Genomic DNA, 17519 nt, shown 5'->3' with positions numbered 1-17519 from the left:
GTTCAATTAGCAAGGCAGAAAGAGCATTTTTCAGTGTTGAAGATGTTCACAGAAATGTTCACCCCCATGTTTTCAGGTAATTTGGTAGCCATAAAGAATACAGTGTTGAACTTTTGTGAAAATGAAAGTATAATGTTTAAGTGGGTAGCAGGTTTTGACTCCACTGGAGACTTAGAGAACAAGCTTTTCAGGGTGTAAACTTTAGTGAGTCAGAGCTCTCTTCTCGTGTCTGAAGAAGGAAGCTCTGACTCTCAAAAGCTTGCAGTCTGAAAATCTTGTTAGTCTCTAAGGTACTACTGGACTCAAATCCTGCTGAAAGATTAAGATGCAGCTAAGAGTTTGGGTATGGGTAAAGCTGGCATTTCTTTCAGCCCAAGTTACTTCATGGTTAAAATGTTCTGACCTTCTGACCTGTGTAATAAAAATACATTCTCAGTGCTTTAGTAGTAGGAATAAGAATTACACAAAAGTTACTCTGTGGCTGAGATGTGCCCATATCATAAAGCATTACTCATGCAAAATCAAAATTTTTATTTGGATAGATTTTCTAAATTATATTCTAGCAATCTCCATTTAGACTTGATATGGGAGTGTTTCAGTCATAAGTCTAGAGACGGAAGAGGCGGTTTGTACAACAGGAAAAAAGTAAGTCTGCGCAGCAGTACCCTATCACTTACACATCACTGTATACAGTAGGATTTATATCTGCATTGAATCAAAACAATGTGTACAGAAGATTCTTAGAATTTTCTTTATAGATTTATTTTAAGACAGAGAATTTAGTATTTTTGCAAGTCGAGTTTTAATGAGTGTTTTCTAATACAGCAAATACAAAAACATCACCTGAAGGTTAACAGATTTATAAAGGCTTCCTTCTCTCCCCTCTCTCTAGCCTTTAATTTTCTCTGTTTGTTCCCTATCATTTCTGGATTATAACAATTCTCCAGCACTTTTAAGACTATTGAAAAATAAACTTCTGCAGTCCAGAGTCCATTTTGTTAGACACATGAAGGGTTGCCTTCAGCTGACCAGATGTATGTGTGAATAGATAACTAAACAACAGGAGCAAATAGAAGTGGGGTGAGGGGGATATAAAGATTTGAAAAAGAGAGACAACCGAGAATAAATGATTCAATCAGATCGGGTGAGGGCCACTCCCACCTGATGAACTGGCAAAGCAAAAGGAATAAACCTCTAGAAGGGCAATTACTTTCAGTAAAGCGCTAGTCAGTTTCCAGTCGATACTAAGAGCTTCCACATCCTTATTTATTCCATCTCAGCAGCTTCCAGAAAGAGCCTTTGAATTTTTTGTTGCAGAAGTACGCACCTCTTGATTTGCCTGCTGGGAAGGGGCTCCACACACTAATTGGATCTTTTACTCTTTTAACTGTGCCACGCTTACATTTATGTCCGGAATTCTACTTGCTGGGCTGCCTAATTTCATTGTCTAATAAGCCCATCCTCCCTCTTTTGTATATATATTCTGTCAACTCTACCATTTCATGCATCCGAAGCGAGCTCTGGGCTCACCTCTCGATAAAATAACCTGCCTGTGAGGCGACATAAGTCTCCTTACCATTTTTTTTTTTTTTTTTGCACTGGACGAATAACGTTAGTCCTGTGGAAGCACTGCGTGACGCTTCTCACGGGTAAACCTCGTCAAGAGGCTCATCCTCCTCAGCCTCATGCCAAATGGAACTTTTGGCAGTCTCGTTTCCCGCCCTGGCTAACCTTCGAGTTGGCCTGACACCATTTTGTCACTCCATCGCTATTTAGCCAATCGCCGCGTCTCACTCCAGTTTACAGCCAATGAACGTCGACCGTCTGTCCGGCGCTCCGTTCTTAAAGAAAAGAGGAGGGTATGGGCGTGGCTTGGCTTTCGACTTTTGCATGGGTCGATGTTGATGCGGCTCAGTGGAAAAGAACGTGGATGCGATTGGCTGAGAAGGGGATGTCGGCTGAGTTCTGATTGGACGTTATCAGGAGCTACTGAGCCTGGGGAGACCGGCAGAGGAACTGAAACCAGCGGCGGTGGAAGGAAGGTTTGAGTGGCACATCGCGAGTTTGGGGAGTCAGGCGGTGGGTGCCCTGTGCAGGGAGCCTGGTGAGCGAACGCGGTCGTGAGGCGGATGCGCAAAGGGATCCTCGCCGGGGTACTTGGTACGTTTTCACACGTGAGGTTTATGTAGTGCTCAGACCTTGCGCCGTTTATGGAACCCGATTGTGGTTCATGCGATGCAGACGAACCTGCTGCAGGAATGAGCACTCTGACCAGCCCTAGGCTTCATATTCATAGTGCCCATCCATATAACTCGAGTCAGCTTTAAGCCTCACGTGGGGAAACAGGCTTTGTGGTGGACTTCCCCCTCCCTCCTTATTTTCTGTGTGTAGGGGAGAATGAGTGGGGACTCTAATACTGCTCAAGCGGAAACCAGCGGGTGGTAATTGACCTAGAGCAATTAATCCGGAGTGGGTATTTTTATGCGTGCCCCCCGCCCCGGTGTTGGTCGCTTGCATGGCAGGCAGAGGCCGAAGTGGGCAGTTCCTGTTCCGCGGGACAAACTAAAACGTGTGGCCGAGAGGAAATCAATGAGGCCTCGGGCTGTCAACAGGACCCTAGAGCGGCCACCATGGCAGCTTCGCTCGGGGAAAGTGAGAGACGGGGAGGATGCTCGCCACCCCTCCATCCCAGTATCCCTCCAGGGTTCCATGCACTGTAGCCCTTTAGAAGGGGCTTAGATGGAGGGCTCGCTAGTTGTGGAGTAGGATCGGGACCATTATATGTTATCGCTGGCCCAAGAAACTAGTGGCCTTCTGGAGGTATCTCGAGTGGAGTGATTGTGCTGGAGGAAAGGAAGTGTCATTGGACTCAGTCCCATCAGTGCCTTTCCCTTTAACATTGGCGTGTGTTCTGTTTATAGTTGTCTAGAAGGTGGATTGGGGTACACTAAATTCAGGGGAATCTTTGTCTGGAGGGCTCTCAGCAGCCATGCTAATGCAAATGGTGCCCCTTTAAAACTCACAGCTGGCAGGCTCCCTCCTATTCTTTCAAGACATGATTCTCACAGGTGTACTGAGTGACACTTGTGCAATGTGTATGCTTTTATTTGGTTGCATGTTTGCTAAGATCCTACACCTTGTATTGGCTCAAGTCTGGCACAGAACAGCTCATCAGGTTGATGGAAGGCAGTTTGCATTGCCATTCATAATAGGTCACGACTAATGAATAAGCTGCTTGGCTCACTCTACATTAGGCACGTATTAAATTCATGCATGAGAGCCTGGGAGCCTAGTGGCTATCATTTGTGTGTGTGTTTTTTTGAAAAAACAGAGTTAGGAGGAAACAATTGAAATCAGGGATGAGGAGTGGCTTATCCCTTTCTCATCTGCTGTTCCCCCCACACTTCCCCCATAGAGCTGCAAATGCATATTTGGTCATACTTATCTCCTGCTTTTATTTATTTATTTATTTGCTTAAATGTATAGTCCGCCCTCCCCAACCAAGTGGGCTAAGGGTGGATCACAACAATTTAAAACATACTACACAACTCACCAGCAATAGCTATTAAAATATAAATAATACATATCATTCATTTAAAACTTATATTAGCACCATGTAAATACAACTATCAAAATTACAAACATAGCAGCACGTTATACATTCACCTATCACCATCTATAGACGATCATATAAAGATATGAGATGACTTTGGGCGGGAGGGCACAGAAACTCACCTCCCCCCACTGTCATTCCCTTTCACATCGCAGGCTATGGTTATTCAGTTTGCATGGCCAAAAAGTCCCTATGAGATGGTATTTGCTTCTTCTATTTATCATGCACATATTGGACTAAAAGCTGGATGAACCCTTGGAAATAGCTTTGGAAATTCCATGATCAAATAAGCAACCTAAATTCCTGCCTTCAGTCTTTGCAAACTGCCCTGTCCTGCTTTACCTTCCAGTGGAGGTTCTCCTCTTCCTCAGAGGGTACTGTAAAAGTATTTTTATAAATAGCTAATATAAGAGGCAAACTGTCCCAAGGACTAGTTTTTCAAACACTGACTTTGGAAAGAAAGGACCCCTTTCTATACAATAGCTGCTTTCAAGTGCAGGTAATGCTTCCTTGTAGGGAATCCATCTGCCTCCTACATATGTAATACGTACACGTATGTGCTTTATTTTGCCAGATGTGTCTTCATTGCAGATTGTACATATGCAATTAACCATCATGGATTTGATTTCTGCATGGGAGAGTCATGGTGGTATTCAGTGCTGTTACAAGAACAAGCCTTGTGAGTCCTCAGATGTTGCTCACTTCCCTCACCACCTGTCCCTCATATGTGACTTGGAAACTGAAGACCTCAAGATTCTTAATTACAGTTTGCTGTTTCATCCAAATGATAGACTATTGGTGTGGGGGGGGGCGTACACAGGTCTTGTGTTCCCATTCTATACATAAGTGGTAGGAGGGGACGTATGTGAGCCTGGGGGTTTCCTAGGCTCATTCTCATAATGACCATACTTTGACATTGTGTCCGAGTACAACCAAGCCTCTCCTAATTCTCTTACACATAATTGATTTCTATGTAGATGTGCACTGTCATGTGGGATGACCATCTATGTGGCAATGTCACACACGAGAATATATATATGATGCATTCATTGTTTTCCTGTATAGCGATATTTGTAGGGATCAGCAGATGTGAAATAGTTCTAAGATGACATGATAGAAAGCATTTTTAATCTCCAGTTTGAAAGCCTATTTAAAATGTTACTGGGAACAATACAGTTCACTTTTGATTTCTGTTCTTGTCCATGGACTGGAACCATTGCTTGGCGGGCTGACAGTGTCAAACTTCTCTCCCAGCAGTCCTCTTTACTTCATAGAATCTTTCTCTGACAACTTTGCTTGATTTGGGCAAATATGGTCTGATGTTACAGGGGACTTGTCTTGGCCAAATCTACACAACTCCTCTGTTTGTCCCTTGCTTTGCTGTGCTGATGTCACACAGGAGTTTGTCAGCTTGCAGCCAGGCAATGTTTAAGGGCTCTGGATCTTTTAATGTTGAAGTCCATGTGCAACCTACATGGTCTTGAACCTTATAACATGACAGGCGTTTAGAGTGCATTGGTAGAAGGTCAGAGTTTTTGTCCACAAAGGGACTGACAACACTTGCTGCTTATGTGTAAACTGTGGGTGTTATGAACATGTGACGTGGCCCCAAGAAAAGAGAGCAGTGCAATCCTAAGCAGAATCCAAAGTAACTGCTTAGTGTTGCCCTAAAAATGCTTCTGCTCTGTAGAGGCAAACCACTGGTACTTTCCTTGTGTGATTTTTTTTAAAGCAGTCACTAATGGTTCAGTTCTCAGCAGGTTTACTCAGTGAGACTTACTCCCAGGAAAGCATTCATAGAATTGCACAGGTAGCTTTGTAGCTGAGAGAGGCTGGAGATACTGCTTAGTAGATGCAGAACGGGAAGTTGAGAACAAAGGAGTAAAGTTTTGCTTTGTGATTTATATCCTGATTTTTCTGTAGAAGGCAAGAAAGGATGGCTGACTTCCCTGATGTAAGTTCTGTGGCTTCAAAGCTAAGAAATACACTCATCCAGTACTACAACACCGAAGATGGTGAATGGAGAATGATTAAAACCACAGTAAGTTACCCAGCTATGGCCTTTAAAGATGTTCATTTGATAGTAATACTTATTCATGTGTGCTTACCACTCCCCAGTGTTCCAAGTAGAGATGGGCATGAACCGAAATACGAACCAAAGTTTGTGACGAACCAGGCTGGTTCGTGGGTTGCGAATCAGTGGTTTGTCAGAGCCCTGATGAACCACCACGAACTTCATGCTGGTTCTTTTGGTTCGTCACTGCAGACAGCCTGGCGCGGATCATTCAGTTTCCTAGGCAACTAGGGGATGGACTTCCTGCAGTGGCCTGGAAGTGACCTTCTGCTGACCTGGAAGTGACAATTTGCTGACCTGGATGTGATGTTTTCATGAACCAAACGAACCGGTTCGCGAACAGGGCAGGTTCATGAAAGTTTGTGGTTTGTGAAATGCGATGAACCACAAACTGCATGGTTTGTTTTTTTTCTGGTTTGTGCCCATCTCTAGTTCCAAGTGTTTCACACATATTACCTTATTGTAATAATGCAAGGCAGGCCAGTATTACCATCTCTGTATAGCGGATGGGGGAGTGGAGGGGACTGTGGCTGAAAGCAAGCAGCTTCCTTTAGGTCACCTAGCAAGTTCATGGCAGAGGTGAGATTTAAACCAAGGACTTCCTGATTTGTAGCTCAGTCTCTTGGCCAGTATGCTACACAATCTGTTAATGTAAAGCGATTTGAGAATATGTGGTATGATGATCTTAGAAGAATAGGATGTTGAATGGGAGTCTTAATGGTTCCACAAACTGGACTACTATACAGAAAAGGCAGTCTGGTGTATACGGAGTATAGAACAGAGTCTTTTTCTTAATACCATTTAGGGAACTTCTAACTGTCGCGGTCTGCTTACGTTGCACTGGCCTCAGTGGCAGGTTCAAGAGAAGACACGACACACCAAGCTTTAGTACAAATGGTGTATTATACAATTTACAGGTGGATACATTACAGACTTATTACGTTGACTGACAAAGTGCTTCGCCAACAACCCGCAGAGCTGGAGCTCTCAACCGTAAAAGACTCTGCATTCTTATATATTGCTTATTAGCCTATCACAACACAGTGCTGACTCACTGTGCCAGCCCAAATGACCTTGAAATATACAGAGAAGTACATCACCTGGCTGGTATCACATGATAGCTACCTGTCATCACTCTGTAACTACTGATGACTTTGATCAGTCACTGCTAGCTGCCTCATCTCTTTGTTTATTTACCTTGACACTCCTCCTAGGCAGCTTTGAGTGACTCCCAGTCTGTTCCTTAACTGTACATATTGCTCAGTATACAAACATTTAGTAAACATATCAGCAATATTACATTCAGTAGAACATCTTTGCAGCTTTACAAATCCTTTGCTCACACTGTCCTTTACATTCTGATATCAGATCAGAATGTGCTTGCTTCGTGACTTGGCTCCAAAGTCCTTAGCTAAGTGTTGAGCAGATGTGTTGTCACATAAGATGGAAATTGGACCTTTATATTCAATCTTCATGTCCTGCAAAAGCTGAAAAACCCGCTCCAAATGTATGACACATTCACTTACTGCTGCGTATTCTGCCTCACAAGTGCTTGTAGCAAAAAGAGACTGCTTGGCTGACTTGTGCATTATCAGGGCATTGTTTAAGAAAATTACCAGACCTGTCGTTGACTACCCATCTGGATGGTCTGCCCAGCTTGCATCACAATACGCCAGCACTTGTAACTCTCCGAACACTCTGAGTACAAGTTTGTAACTTATTGTTCCTTTAAGATAACTTAAGATAAGCTTGGCTGCTGTCCAATCCCTTTTGTAAGGACAGGCTGCTCTCTGACATAACAAATGAACTGCATAGCTTATGTCAGGCCTTGACCAACAGGACAAATATAACAAAGAACCTATTAGGGACTGATACCTCTGCACATCTTCCCATACTTCATCGTTTGGCTCTTTTATGTATCCTGTAACCATGGGTGTAGCCACACTTTTGGCATCTGACAACCCATACTCTTGCAGCAGTTTAGCAATTTTATTTTGTTGGCTCAATTCATAATATCCCTCAGGGGTTTGTGTGATCTCTACCCCTAGGTAATTACTTACAGGCCCTAGGTGTTTGATCCTAAACAACCTCTTAGCCATCTGTATGAATCATTGTAATGGTGTGTCGGAATCATACACAAATGTTTACCTTAAGACCAGACCTCTAGTTTAGTGTTCAATACCTGGAACCAGTTGCATATATATCTCCTCCTCCAGAGGTGCATGTAAATATGCTGTTGTGAAGTCAAAATGGTCTACTTTTTTACTTTGAACCCCTGCCTTGCACAAAGCAACCTTTAGAGATTCAGACTTTACAGTGGGTGAAAACACTTGGTCATAATCACTGCTATAGACTTGAGAAAAACCTCTTGCAACAAGTCTAGCCTTTCTGTACACCTCACCCGTTGGCAGAGTTTTTAGCTTAAAAAGCCATCTGCACCCAATAATGTTGGTGTTTACCGGCACTCTCGACAGCGTAAAGACCTCGTTATGTACTAAGGAATCATACTCATTTTGCATGGCTTGCAGCCATAATCGCTTCTCCTCACCCTCAAGAGTAAGCACTTCCTCGTAATTAAGTGGTTCTCTAGCATACACATGATTAACCGTTGGCTCAAAGCCATATCTTACTGGTGGAATTCGTTTTGTACTCCTCCTGGATACATGTATCTTTTGCCCAGAACTGTGTGCATCCCCTGAGGCTTGCCTCCTTGGCGTAGAAGCCTCCTGTTTGAGTACCTCAGACCCTGGGTCTGCACTGTCACCACCATCTGATAAAGGTAACAATACTTGTTGCTTATTGTCATAACCATGTAACCTCTGCCAATTTGCATTTTCACAAATACTGGCTGACCGGCTGTAACTCAGCTTCTTGTTTTTGTTGGCAAAGCGATAAGCCTTCATGTTGTTTTGATAGCCCAAAAACGTTAGCTTAGTAGTTTTGGCACCTCCCTTCCTTCTGAGTTTCAAAGGAATGTGTACCCACACTTGCATACCAAACAGTCTTAAGAAGCTTAGACTTGGATCCCTTTCGTATAGCACTCGGTAAGGGATGTTGTCTATAGCACTGGTCCACAATCGATTAGTAACAAAACATGCTGCTGTCAGGGCTTCAGCCCAATAGGACATTGGCAAACCTGCATCTGCCGGCATTGCATACAACCTTGTTTGCAGAACTCCCCCTTTTCGTTCTGCCAGACCATGCTTCCGGGGTACATAGGTATTTGTTAGCCTCTGAGTAACACCATTACATCTCAGCCACTGGCTGAACCTTGTTGACACAAATTCCCCACCTTGATCAGTTTGTATAACCTTCAGGTCTACCTCCAGTTGCTTCTGTACACGTTTTGCCTAATACCTGAACATGTCAAACACTTCAGACTTTTGTTTAAGTGGATAGACACAAGAGAAACGGGAAAAATCATCAGTTATTATCAAGGCAAAACGATTGTTAGAATGACTCTTTGGATAAGGACCTATAACATCCAAATGTACCAGTGCCAAGGGCTTCTGAGACACCCGGTGACTTTCCTTGGCCACTGGAAAAGCATTAGTTTTCACTTGCTTACACACAGTACAATCTAAGTATTCATTACAGTGGGAAACCTTCTCATTAGTCAACAGTGATAAAGTTTTGCTTATTGTTTTAAAACTAGCATGCCCCAAACGACGATGTAGTAAATGTATACAGTTCATATGCTTATTCTTATTTGTTACTACTACAGCCTTGGCTGCAGCACTATTCACCATGTACACATTGTTTTGGAGCGAACCTCTTATCAGCACGTTGCCACCTCTAGATATTGAACACACATCCCCGGCAAAAGTGACTGTGAACCCAGCCTTTGTTAAGGCGCTCACGCTTAGTAAGTTGTTTTCCAACACAGGAACACACAGAGCACCTGTGAAAACAAACTCTAACGCTGGGAAGTGTAGCTTTCCTTCATATAATACATCTGCAGCACTCCCATCTGATAAGGATACTTGCATCATCCAGCAAAGCCTGTGATCTACAGAAATGTTGAGTGGCTCCTGAGTCCACGAGGAACCAATCCTGGCTCTTTCCAGCCTCCTCCGTGGTAACGAGCCTCGCCTGCTCTCCTTTCCCTGGATGCTGGGGTGCTTGTCGCCTCCTCCTCAGCTCTGGACATCTGCACAGAAGGTGTGCCTCAGACCCACAGTGGAAACACTTCCTCACATTGGAAACAGTTGGCTGGCTTGCTCCAGGCAGTTGGCTGTCGTCCCTCACAGAGCCCCTTTGGCTGGCCCCACCACTCGGCTCAGACTTGGCTCGGCTCCCAGCAGCTCCGACTCACCTCTCCTCCTCCAGCAAATGGCCGCACACATACGATAGTGTTAGTTGAACTGTGTCCAAGGACTCAAGAGAAGTTATTAAAGCATTATAGTCCTCAGATAAGGAGCTTAGCAAGATGTACACTTTGTCCAGCTCCTCCAGGACTTTTCCTCTTGCTTCAAGCTGCTGAAAACATTCAGTCAAAGCGTTTATATGTCCTTGCATAAAGTCTCCTGGCTTCATAACCAGGCGATACAGACGCCTCGTCAGGGCTATGAGGGAGCCAGCAAACACTCTTGTATACACAGTTATTAAAGCGTCCCACGCTTGCTTTGCCGTCCTCTTCCCCCGCACATATAGCAGTTGGTCATCTGCCAGGCTCAACACAATGTGCGCAAGGGCTTTTTCCTCGGCAGTTATCTCGGCAGCTGTGGGAGCAACTGGAGGGTCAATTACATACCTCCAGAGCGACTCCTTCTTTAGATAATGTTCCATCTTTAAGGACCACATAGAGTAATTTGTCGCTTTTAGCTTATCCACCAGCACTGCCATGGACTGCGCTATCTCACCCACTTCAGCAGTCACTGGAAGCTCAGCAACACCGTCCAAAACGTCCTCTGGGCTGCTCTCACCGTCAGACATGGACATCCACCTCCTGCTCCAGGCTCTCTCGTTCTTTCTCTCGCTTCAGAACCTCCACAGCCTAGTGCAGCCACGTGGGAACTGGGCCCATAACCCTGTCGCGGTCTGCTTACGTTGCACTGAGAATGAGAGGTTCATGAAAGTTTGTGGTTTGTGAAATGCGATGAACCACAAACTGCATGGTTTGTTTTTTTTCTGGTTTGTGCCCATCTCTAGTTCCAAGTGTTTCACACATATTACCTTATTGTAATAATGCAAGGCAGGCCAGTATTACCATCTCTGTATAGCGGATGGGGGAGTGGAGGGGACTGTGGCTGAAAGCAAGCAGCTTCCTTTAGGTCACCTAGCAAGTACATGGCAGAGGTGAGATTTAAACCAAGGACTTCCTGATTTGTAGCTCAGTCTCTTGGCCAGTATGCTACACAATCTGTTAATGTAAAGCGATTTGAGAATATGTGGTATGATGATCTTAGAAGAATAGGATGTTGAATGGGAGTCTTAATGGTTCCACAAACTGGACTACTATACAGAAAAGGCAGTCTGGTGTATACGGAGTATAGAACAGGGTCTTTTTCTTAATACCATTTAGGGAACTTCTAACTGTCGCGGTCTGCTTACGTTGCACTGGCCTCAGTGGCAGGTTCAAGAGAAGACACGACACACCAAGCTTTAGTACAAATGGTGTATTATACAATTTACAGGTGGATACATTACAGACTTATTACGTTGACTGACAAAGTGCTTCGCCAACAACCGTAAAAGACTCTGCATTCTTATATATTGCTTATTAGCCTATCACAACACAGTGCTGACTCACTGTGCCAGCCCAAATGACCTTGACATATACAGAGAAGTACATCACCTGGCTGGTATCACATGATAGCTACCTGTCATCACTCTGTAACTACTGATGACTTTGATCAGTCACTGCTAGCTGCCTCATCTCTTTGTTTATTTACCTTGACACTAACATGCACGACTATGACTGGAAATGTAGGCTTGGAGCTCTCATGAATTAAGCACGCCCCCCACCTAAAAATAATCGTCAACAAAATGACTGTTGTTTGGATGAGGGATCTGCTTTGAAATTTTATCAAATGAACCTCAGCCAAGCCTACGTCTCCTGTTTTTACTCTTTTACTGCAGTGTATTGGTTACTGCACCTTCACATGGTCACTGATCAAAGGTGATACCGCAATGTGTAGCTGATGAAAGGGCCATCCTAAGACTTAATGCTGATGCATCAACGTTAAAATCTAAGGCAGCTCCTTGGTATAAACTATAAATTTGACCATTTAAGATCTCCCTACCTAGCCAGTATTTCTCATTACAACCTCAGAGTGTCTTTCACTGCTCTGCGCTTTCAGATGATGCAGACAGCTCTTTTGGCAGGGCGTTATTCTCACACCCCTATGGAACGTCGCACCTGCATTTGTGGATTACCTACAGTGGAGAACTTTTCCCACTGTCTACTTTATTGTCCATTATATAGTGTACCCAGAGCTAAATTTTTGGCCAGAATCCTATCAGTATCAACAGAACAATTACCCATGTAACAAGAATGTCTTCCTATTTACTTTATTCTACACAATTATATAGTCTAATAAAGAACTACACCAATTTTAACAGTCATGGAAAATTATTTTACAGGCGTCATATATGTTCAAAATTAATATATAAAGTGTCCAGTGCTTCAAGTGCTCTATTAATATTGCAATAGATATTAAAGTGCAAGTGCTTCCTAGCACCATGTAAACACTAGTCTTTTCATCCAGGAACAAGCTCGCCGTATATTCCAGCTGAAATCAGGTGTAGTCTTAAAGTTAAAGAATAAAGTAAATAGGAAGACATTCTTGTTACATGGGTAATTGTTCTGTTGATGCTAATTATTACCGTGTTGCTCTATATCTGTGCTGTTTGAGAATCCTATCAGTGACAAACACATACTCTGAAATCAAGAAGATTGTGTTTTTTTTTTTTTGAAAAATTTTTTTATTGGGTTAGAATCCGTTATTTTTACATTTACATCCAATTTTCCCCAAATTTTTCATTTCTAACCCCCTCCCTTTCCCCCCCTTTTGTTGACTTCCAACAGCTTTCCCACCCTTTGTCCCTTTTCCCTTACTTCTATTAAATTCCTCTATCTAAAACAGATATACATTCTCCATTATATTAAGCAGTACATCCTTAACTACTTTTCTTGTTATATACCCAAACTGTAAGTCTTTGTTTCCATCTTGGATAAACAATTTATCCCATTTTCCAGTTTTAAATATTTCTATATATCATAAACCTATATATCATAAACCATAAAAATCTTACACTTAAATCAAACAATTTGACTTATTCTCTATATATTACTCATTCTATCTTTTTATGGTAATTCTATATAGCTCATCACATAGTCAATCAATTTGACTCTTCTGTACATTCAGTTTGGTGCATTATATAAATCTTATCAAAGAAAGAAAATATTGTTGGTTACTCAATCCTTATATTTAAACCTTATCATTAATTATTTTCTATCAATATTCTATCTATTAACCTATATATATCTATATATATATCAATCTGTTAATCTAACTGCTTATAAATTCACATTTATCTCTTCCTCTCCCGGTAAAGTCACCCCCCTCTATTATACTTTTATTATACTTCAGTAGTTCTCAAACTGCCACAGTTTTCCTCCCACCTCCCATTTCTTCTCCAAATATTGTTTCAGCTTCTCCCAATCTGTGTTAAACTGCCCTGAGTCCAGATTTCTCAGTTTTCTTGTCATCTTGTCCATCTCTGCCATGTACAGCAATTTGTAGATCCAATCTTCAATAGTTGGCACTTCTCGTACTTTCCATTTTTGCACATACAAAAGTCTAGCTGCTGCTGTCATATAAAATGTTAACGTCCTATGATGGGCTGGAATTCCCTCCATTCCCAAGTTTAGTAGCAGGAGTTCTGGGTTCTTATTTATTTGAAACTGTAAAATTTCACTCATTTCTCTTATTATTTCCCCCCAGTACTGCCTGGCTACCTCACATGACCACCACATATGATAGAGGGAGCCCTCATGCTTCTTACATTTCCAGCATTTATTAGAAATGTTCAAATTCCCTAGCGCAATCTTCTTTGGTGTCATGTACCAACGATAGATCATTTTGTAAATGTTCTCTTTAATATTAGTACATGTCGTTGTCTTCATTGTAGTTTTCCACAAGTATTCCCATGCCTCCATTGTTATTTCTTTATTAAAATTTATAGCCCATTTCACCATCTGTGTTTTAACTGTCTCGTCCTCGGTATACCATTTCAACAGTACTTGGTATACCTTGGATATTCGTTTCTTGTCTTCTTTAAGAAGGGTCTGCTCTAGTTCCGAGTTCTCTGTTCGTATACCCCCCTTTACAGAGTCCGAGTTATATAAGTCTCTGATCTGTCTATACTGGAACCAGTCGTAATTAGGTGATAGTTCCTCTTGCGTCTTTATTCTAAGTTTAGATGCTTCAGTTTTAGTTATTTCTTTGTACGTTAAACATTGTTGTTCATTATCAACAGCTCTCGGATCTATCACCTCATATGGAACCACCCACAAGGGAGTTCCTTCTTGTAAGTAAATTCTGTACTTCTTCCAGATTATATATAGACTTCTCCGTACAAAATGGTGCAGGAACATCGAGTTGACCTTTACTTTGTCATGCCATAGGTATGCGTGCCATCCAAAAAAAATTTTATATCCCTCTAGGGCTAATAGTTTCTTGTTCTTTAATGTCATCCACTCTTTCAACCAAACTAGGCAGATTGCATCATGGTAAAGTCTCAGATTGGGCAGTTGCATTCCGCCTCTTTCCTTTGCATCTTGTAAAACTTTTACTTTCACTCGAGGCTTCTTGCCTGCCCAAACAAAATCTGATATTTTCCTCTGCCATTTTTCAAATTGTTTAGAGTCTCTGATGATTGGTATTGTCTGTAGCAAAAACATTACTCTTGGTAACACATTCATCTTAACTGCTGCAATCCTGCCCAACCATGACAAATTCAGTCTATTCCATTTAATCAAGTCTCTCTCTATCTGAGTCCATAGTTTTTCATAGTTGTTTTTAAATAAATCTATATTCTTTGCAGTCAGTTCAACTCCCAAATATTTCACTTTGCTTGTTACTTCACAATCCGTTATTTCCGTTAACAATTGTTGTTTCTGCTTAGTCATATTTTTACATAATATCTTTGACTTCTTTTTGTTGATATAAAAACCTGCCAAGTCCCCAAACTCCTTGATCTTATCTATCACTTTTGGCATGTTCTCCAATGGGTCCTCTACAATTAACATTATATCGTCCGCAAATGCTCTGACCTTATATGAATAGTCCTTTATTTTTATTCCACGAATTTCCTCATCTTGTCGTATTTGTATCATCAGAATCTCCAATACTAAAATAAACAACAGTGGAGACAACGGGCAACCTTGTCTTGTTCCTTTACTAATCGTCAGTTTCTTAGTCACTTCATCATTCACCACAATTGCTGCAGTCTGGTCTCTGTAAATTTCCTTGATTGCTCTGATGAATCTTTCTCCCAATTGTAGCTTTTCCATAGTGGCAAACATAAAGTCCCAGTTTAAATTGTCAAACGCCTTTTCAGCGTCAACAAAGAAGAAACCAACCTCTTTATCACAACGCTTGTCATAATATTCAATAGCATTGATCACTGTCCTTAAGTTATCTCTTATTTGTCTGTCTGGCAAAAAGCCTGCTTGTTCCTCTTCTATAACTTCCGAGAGCCATCCCTTCAGTCTCTCCGCCAATATCTTCGCAAAAATTTTATAGTCATTGTTAAGTAGCGATATAGGTCTGTAATTTTTCACGTTAGTCAAGTCTTGGCCCTCTTTTGGGATCAATGATATGTTCGCTTCACTCCAAGTGTCTGGAATCCTTTGATCCCTAAAAACTCCATTCATCACCTCTTTTAGGAATGGTGCCAGTTCATTAGCCATTGTCTTATAAAATTTAGCCGTAAGTCCATCTGGCCCTGGCGCCTTTCCTAGATTTGCGGATTGTATTGCCTTGCTTATTTCCTCGTCAGTTACTTCACTGTTCAATTTATTTCTCCAAGCTTCCGAGATTTCTGGAAGTTTGGTTTTCTCCAGATATGTCGCTATTGATTCTTTATTTACTTCTTTCTTATTGTACAGCTTAGCGTAAAATTTATAAAAGGCTCTACTAATGGTAGTCTGCTCCAGATACGTTTTGTTGTCTTCACAAATTTTGTTTATTATTTTCTTTTCCCTTCTCTTCTTCAATTGCCATGCCAGGTACTTCCCAGGTTTATTGGCACCCTCAAACGCTTTTTGATTCAGTCTTTTAAGATTCCACTCCAATTCTTTATTACTCATTGCTGTTAGCTGCTCTTGGAGTATTTTAATTTCCTGGTATAATTTCTTTTTCCCTGGTCTCTTTTTTAGCTGTATTTCTTTGGCTTTTATTTTCTCCTCAATCTCTTGTCTTTTCTCCTCTTTCTTCTTTCTTGCTCTACCATTTAAGTCCATTAGTATGCCCCTTATAACCGCCTTATAAGCATCCCAAACTTTATTGGTTGGTACTTCTTTATTCACATTATATTGTATAAAAAACTTTGTCTCTCTTCTCAATATTTCCATATTCTCTCTTTCCTGTAACAAGTCCTCATTTATTCTCCATGCTTTCCTCTTTCTCCTTTTTCCTAGTTTCCACATAATTGGGTTGTTATCTGAGCCTACCATCGGCATTATTTCTACCTCCTTAGTCCATAACGCTAAGTCTTTTGAGGCCCAGATCATGTCAATTCTTGATAATGTAGAGTGCCTTGCAGAATAAAAAGTAAACTGTCTACTTTTAGGATATTCTCTCCTCCATACATCTTCGAGAGTCTCTTGTTGAATCAACTCAAAAAAGAGCTTTGGCAATAGTCCTCTTTTCTTTTGTGCCGTTGTAGTCTTTTTATCTAGTTCCAAGTCTGTCACTCCATTGAAGTCTCCAGCAAGAATTATCTGGTCATATGAAAGGTCATCTAAATGCTTCCTCAAATCCTCAAAGAAGCTTTCTTTTGCACCGTTAGGTGCATAAAGTCCGACTACCAACACTCTCTTTAAATTCCAAATACATTCCACTGCTACAAATCTGGCTTCCACATCTCTCATAACAAATTTTGGCTGTAGCTCCTCTTTTATGTACAACACCACTCCTCTTTTTTTCTTGTTGGAGGCCGCTACAAATTCTTTGCCCAATTTTCCAGATTTTAAATATTTTACATCCTGCTTTCTAATATGGGTCTCTTGCAAACAAACAATATCACATTTTTGTTTTAGTAGCCAGTGAAAAATATTTTTCCTCTTATTCGGTGAGTTTAGTCCATTTACATTCCAAGATATTCCTTTACATTCCATGCTCATAATCTTGTTGGTAAGTCTTTTTCATTGTCCTTAATAAATCGCTCCATCTCTCGCTCAGATCTGATACGTTTTTTGACCCCTCCAAACTCAAAGGACACTCCTTCTGGTAACTCCCATCTGTACCTGATTTTCATGTCCTTCAAGATCTGAATTAGCACTTTATATTTTTTCCGGTCCAATAACACTGACCTAGGTAGTTCCTTCATTATAATGATCGTCTTGCCATCAATCTCCAATGGATCTTGAAACTGTTTTGTCACAATCTTCTCTTTCATATTTCGTGTCTTAAACTGCACAATCACATCTCTTGGTAGTTTCCTCTGGGTTGCAATTCTCGAGTTCACACGATATGCCACATCTAGGATAGCCACAACTTCCTCCTCCTCCTTCCCCAGGTATTCAGCTAACACCTCAGTCATCTGTTCTTGCGCTGACTTTCCTTCCACTTCTGGCAAGCCACGAAAACGTAGCTGCTTCTC

At 41.6% G+C, this 17519-nt stretch overlaps 1 protein-coding gene across 2 annotated transcripts in view; it reads left to right on the top strand.

Moving 5' to 3' along the window:
• Nucleotides 1-2016: 2016 nt before the first annotated feature.
• STARD4 (StAR related lipid transfer domain containing 4) overlaps nucleotides 2017-17519 on the top strand; it is a 31804-nt gene continuing 16301 nt past the window's right edge. Inside the window, exons 1-2 of one of the 2 annotated variants that reach the window (XM_054987236.1) lie at nucleotides 2017-2104; nucleotides 5537-5654. In XM_054987236.1, coding sequence (XP_054843211.1) covers nucleotides 5550-5654 — 105 coding nt within the window. In that variant the 5' untranslated portion in view covers nucleotides 2017-2104; nucleotides 5537-5549. Of the gene's footprint in view, nucleotides 2161-5536; nucleotides 5655-17519 lie in introns of both variants that reach the window. The other variant, XM_054987235.1, reaches the window with a different exon arrangement.

This window comes from Eublepharis macularius, chromosome 8, assembly GCF_028583425.1.
Source record: "Eublepharis macularius isolate TG4126 chromosome 8, MPM_Emac_v1.0, whole genome shotgun sequence".
NCBI lineage: Eukaryota > Metazoa > Chordata > Lepidosauria > Squamata > Eublepharidae > Eublepharis > Eublepharis macularius.
Note: the sequence above shows the minus strand (reverse complement) of the source record. Positions and strands in the feature narration are given on the sequence as shown.